Genomic DNA, 6,164 nt, shown 5'->3' with positions numbered 1-6,164 from the left:
GTTACCTGTCAAACACATCAGATCATGTCTCTGTCGGGTCGTCCCAACACGGTCCGGTTGGTGTTCCTCGGGGCCGCGGGGGTCGGTAAGAGCGCGCTCATCCACCGTTTCCTCCACGACAGCTTCGTGCACAAGTACACGCGCACAGTCGAGGAGCTTCACGTGCTGGAGTACGAGCCTGCTGGGTCTGGGAAGATACGCCTGGAGATCTTGGACACCAGCGGTAGCTACTCCTTCCCGGCCATGCGGGAGCTCAGCATTCGACACAGCGACGCATTCGCCCTGGTGTACGCAGTGGACGACCCCGGGTCCCTCGAGGAGGTGAAGCGGCTCCGCGACGAGATTCTGCGGCTACGGGGCGGCAAGAGCGCGCCCATCACCGTGGTCGGCAGCAAGGCAGATCTGAAAGACACCGAGGGTCGCGTGCTGCTGGCGGCGGATGTTATGGCCACAGTGGAGAATGAGTGGGACGCCGACTTCGTGGAGGCGTCCGCGCGCACCGGTGGAAACACGGTCGGAGTGTTTCGCGCGCTGCTGCAACAGGTGAACCTGCCGCACCGACTGAGCCCTGCGGTGTGGAGGCGCAGAGACACTTTGCCCCGACCAGCAGTTAAGAAGCGACCACCACTGAAGAAGAACAATAGCTGTGTCCTGTCATGAGAGCATTTCCTCCGGACGATGGTGCTGGACTCTGCAGCTGGACTGCTCGTGCTCATGTGTTGCTGGTCATCACAGTCTGCGCTACACGGGTCAGTCCACAGGTTCAAAGTTGGAAGGCAGGTCCAACATGAACTCTGATGATTATTGTGGAAGTTTCTGTGTTTTTGAGAGTGAAACAAAAATAAGAGCGTTGAGAACTGAAACCAAGTTTGGCCTTTGTATTTTATTTATAACTGCGGATAATGGAATAACAATTTCCCACAGCACAGCAGCACAATGTGGAAAAGTCTTCAACAAGGTAGAGGAAAAAACGGGCTTAAGATGCACCCGTGTTAACATGACTCAGCATTTCTGATAGACAATCTAAACACATGAGACAGTCTGGTCTGGTGCCACCCTGCTTCTTCCCTCCTGCACACCCTTCAGCCAATCCTGTTTATCTGCCAAGGAGTGAAATAATGTGCAGGGAGAGATAGTTCACCTTATGCCTTATATAGTCCTGTACGTAAAAAAAAGTCACACAAAAGATTCAAGCATGTGAGAATCAACCATATAAAGAGGCAAAAACAGAAGATCATTATTAGAATGTCATTTTCCCATTACAATAGTCATTATGATTTATGAGAACCCTGATATGGGATGCACTTTATATGTGTTATATGTGATATCTTGTGTGAATAAAATATTTGTTGTGATTTTTGTCCACTGATTTTTACATTCTCAATCCACCACACCTCAATCTTCGAACTACACTTAAACAGAGTCGACTTTGTCCAATGAAAGAGTGTGAGACGTTTTACTGAAATGAAAGTACCTACAAAATAGGTTTTGCATTTACAGTATTAATAATAGTTAATAATAGCCAATAGGCCTACAAAAGTACAAAAGTAGGCCTATTAGCAGCTAAATGTAACCTATAAGTTTTAAAAGTAAAAGTGGTTATTATGCAAAACGACCATTATCAGTGGGACATAGCCTATATATTTGGATTATCAACATGGATACCTTACTGTATTTGCAGCTTTTTATATTGTAGCTAGTTAAATTAAAGCCAATTTTAATTACTTAATATAATGTATAGCATGGCATCATATTTGTAGTATTCTCTTTAAAGTAGCCTACTAGCAAATGTAATTTTTTTTTTATATATTTTTTTTATTATACTTTATTAATCCCACAAGAGGAAACTACACTTTTCACTCTGTTGTTATTGTTATGTTATCACACACAGGCCTGAATTACACACACATGCTCAGGACCTATACATGCATTAAATGGAGAAAGGCGCCCCGAGCGGTTGGGGGTTCGGTGCCTTGCTCAAGAGCACCTTGGCAGTGCCCAGGAGGTGAACTGGCACCTCTCCAGCTATCAGTCCACCACCATACTTTGGTCCGTACGACCTAAGTACCAGTAACCCTCCGGTTCCCAACCCAACTCCCTATGGACTGAGCTACTACCACAAATGCTTCTGAGATGTAGGAGTAGTATAATAGAAATATTCAAGTAGAACAAGTACCTTAAGTACTGTACTTATGTACTTATGTACAGTACTTTAGCACAGTACTTGGGTAAATAATCTTCCTCCACTCTTTACCAGAATCCTTGGATTTTATCCCTTTTGAAAGATATAAAATAAATCCTATTCCCCCTTCACATAAGGCCTATCTTAAAGGATGTATATCAACATTCATCTCTGATTTCATACGCTACATATAAATACATACCATTTAGTCAAATACCTTTACCACTCCACATGAAGGATAGACAAAGTTTTTCTGATTTCAGAGATGTATTTGGTAATGAGAAAGTTGTTAAGGTCTAAGCAAAACACACAAGAATTCATCCCTGCTCTAAGTTGTAGGATTTCCTGTGAGATATAAAAGGTAGACGTATTACCGTAAAATAACATGACACTGCAGATAGGTTACTGAGGATATGCTTTAAAATCTGCAAAGAAATCCTTTTTTATTTTTTTGTTTTATTAGAAAGCACATTTTTAAATTGTGGGTAATGAGATAAATATCCACAGCCTGAGCTTTTTCTTTCTTCATCATTGTCGTGATGAAGAGCATCAGCTGCCATTGTTCACATCAGCGGATGCATTGAGGAAATATTTAGATCAGTCAGTTTGCATGAAGCCACATCGTGCTGTTATGGATGCAAAACACACACACACACACACACACACACACACACACACACACACACACACCTTCAAGTGGACCAAAGAGGTTGAACAAGCCCACGAATCTCATGGTCATTTTATTCATCTCTCTTCATCCACTTATCCGCCTCCTATTTTTATCTAGGCTACTGAAAACAGATATAACACATCAAAAGGAAGAAGATATTAATAGAGCTGCCGATGAAAGAGAACACACTAGAGCTTTTTTGGTTTAAAACATGAAATCTTTTTTTTTATGCTAAAGATGTTGGTGCAGGATTACACATTAAAAATGTATTGTTTGAGTGCACTCGTATCTTTCACCCAATGGAGTGATGTAAATGAAAGAATACGTCTGGTACTGTATAAGTGCTGTAGTAAAGACATAAAATAACATCACGTTTGCCATTTGCAGAGGTTCATAATACAAGCATGTGGAGTTTTTGCGGTGTTCTCAATCACTTACATAAAGAAAATTGGGGAAACAGGAACATTATTTTTAAAAAGCACATAAAGGTCATACGTTAAGTAAAACAATGAGACATAAAATGAACAAAAAATAAAATGTATTTTAAATAAAACATATACAGTGCATGATTTTGACTCAGCACGTTTCAGCAGGACTTACATAGCCACTCATATATGAGCACCCTGTTTTGTAGTTTATTAGGATTAAGATTCAAAGATTCAAAATCTATTTTTTTAAAGGTTGTTTTTGTGGGCATTTCTGCCTTTAATGCTGGGACAGTCAGACGTAAAAGAGGAGAGAGAGGGGGAAGACATGCAGGAAACTGTCACAGGTCGAACGTGAACCCTGGACCTTCTGTGGTGAGGAATAAACCTCTACACATGCGTGCTCTACCATCTGAGCAACCGGCCACTAAAATCTCTTAATAATCCCATTAAGGGGGAAATTCACTCTGTGAGCAAAGAGAGAGTTTATAGAAAAGTACAAAAGAGACACAAAAGATAAACAATGAATAGTAAAAGAGAATAAATAGTTGTGTTTACAATATTGCACACATAAAGTCACATTATTGCCCAGTTTATCAGTCCTGATGTGTGTGTGTGTGTGTGTGTGTGTGTGTGTGTGTGTGTGTGTGTGTGTGTGTGTGTGTGTGTGTGTGTGTGTGTGGTTTTCTCCATGTGGTCTACTTGGAGCAGTGCTGATTGAAAAGTCTGATAGGAAGGAAAAACCGGTATCTCTGCTTGACGCAGTCACCAAAAAAGCTGCTTGGTGCCTTCAGAAAGTCCTGCATAGGGTGGGATGAGTTCTTTAGATAGATAGATAGATAGATAGATAGATAGATAGATAGATAGATAGAATAGTAGATAGATAGATAGATAGATAGATACTTTATTCATCCCAAGGGAAATTTTAGGCATCCAGTAGCTTAAACAACCATAACACAACAAACACACATATATATCTCACGTCCATAAAAAACTCTTAATAACTATAACTTAAGGAGTTATAAAATCACTCACAGAAATTAGGTAAAGGTCCTAAGGTAGACTGTGTGCAATGGTGGTAGTGCGAAAGAGAACAGTGTAGGGATTGATCGGTGCACTAGCTTATTATTAAATATTACCTATGACTATGAAAGGACAAAAATGTAAACCAATTTTCGCAGGCCTAAACCACCTCCTCCATCTATCATCAAAAAACATGTATATGTTCTCCAGTCAGTGCCCTTGATTAAGGCACTGGCTCAGATCTGGAGTTGGTCCCCGGGACCTGTAAATGGCTGCCCACTGCTCTCTTGAAGGATGGGTTAAATGCAGAGACTGAATTTCTCTACATGTGCAGTAGCCTATGTGTCTGTGACAGTGAAGTACCTTTACTTTTACCTTACCAGTGTTAGGGGGGCATCTGAGAAGAGACCCGGCCTTCCTAATCACCCTGCCAGGTCTTTTTATCTGCCACCGCAATGCCCATGCCCCAGCAGACCACTCCATAGAAAATGGTGGATGCAACCACAGAGTCAATAAAGGGCCCTCAGTAGAGGCCCCTGCACCACAAAGGACCAGAGTCTCCTCAGCAGATAGACAGTCTGCTCTGACTTAGGTATGACGCTACGACAATGATGATTTTCAGTTGCAAAATGAGTAGTAGTAGCCTAGTACGCTTCTACTAAAAGTAATGATGGTAATTGAAGTAAGAATAAAACACCCAAGAATCATATATCCAGTGACTAAATCTTTGATAGGAGTAGGGGCAGTAGCCTTCTGTGGGTATAACCCTGCATCCTTCACATGTAGTTTGTGAAATGCTGCTGCTTACTGACAAAAAAACAAATCAGTACCTAAACCTCATATTTGATATGTTGACTGGAATTATTTATTTATTTTTTAACCGGTGGTTGTGAAAGAAATAGGCTAAATTTTATTAAGTTAAATCACCTACACATCTGGCCTAATGTAAAGTAGGCTATTCAAATCTCAGTACAAGCCCTGTATTTAAATGTTCAAATAAGGAAAAGTACAGCTCAGCTAAATGTAGCCTTCTTCTCAAATGTAGTGGCAGAATGAGACTGGCCGTGATTTATTATTACATGTTGGGCAATAGGTTTGGATCAAAAGATCACACTGGTGTGATGTAGGCTACAGTAAGTAAGCACGTTTTTAATGTTGTAGTTTGTTGAGGTCCATAATGTAACTACTCTATAGCCATTTTGCTTTTGGGTAGATTGACATTTTATAAACTCATGATAGGTTTTATACAGTATTTAGAATTATAATCTGTAACTTGTATTTAGCTGTCAAATAAATGAGTAAAAACACAATGCTTCCAAAATATAGCAAAACCACAGGGAGTAACCAAAGGGAGTAACCTAAAGTAATAGCATATAATGGAAATAGTTAAGTATACCTAAAATTGTACTGAAGTGTAGCACTTGACCAAATTTACTTAGTTGCAGTCCACCATTGGTAACGAGTAAGCTAGGTAGCACAGAAGGCCTATTGCTTTCACTTTTGATTAGCCAACAGATTGTAATAAAACGTTTTACTTAAGTCAAATGTTAAATGTGGACGTTTTTATAATAGCAACATTGAAGAATTTGCTTTTAGTTGAGTAAATAATACAACAACATTTCCTCTTCAAACATTTAATGACCACGTAAACCCACGACGTTAATTTGTGCTCGAAAACTGTTTTTAAATCCCGTTCCGACTACATTTCCCGTCAATACTCTGTTTTCAGAAACAATGAGTGACCAGCAACCGACATTCGTCCAATCACATCGCAGAATATGGCTTTCTCGTTCAGGGATTGGCTATTTTTGCACTGCTCTTCCCACGATGCTTTGCTGCACCGCCTTGGAATTCAAATCGGGCG

At 40.5% G+C, this 6,164-nt stretch overlaps 1 protein-coding gene across 1 annotated transcript; it reads left to right on the top strand.

Moving 5' to 3' along the window:
• Window positions 1-1,148, top strand: rasd3 (RASD family member 3). Its single transcript, XM_032538470.1, has one exon. It carries the CDS (start codon window positions 25-27, stop codon window positions 658-660), a length of 636 nt encoding a protein of 211 aa, XP_032394361.1. The 5' UTR covers window positions 1-24; the 3' UTR covers window positions 661-1,148.
• Window positions 1,149-6,164: the final 5,016 nt, after the last annotated feature.

Source organism: Etheostoma spectabile, chromosome 2, assembly GCF_008692095.1.
Source record: "Etheostoma spectabile isolate EspeVRDwgs_2016 chromosome 2, UIUC_Espe_1.0, whole genome shotgun sequence".
NCBI classification, from domain to species: Eukaryota; Metazoa; Chordata; class Actinopteri; order Perciformes; family Percidae; genus Etheostoma; species Etheostoma spectabile.
Note: the sequence above shows the minus strand (reverse complement) of the source record. Positions and strands in the feature narration are given on the sequence as shown.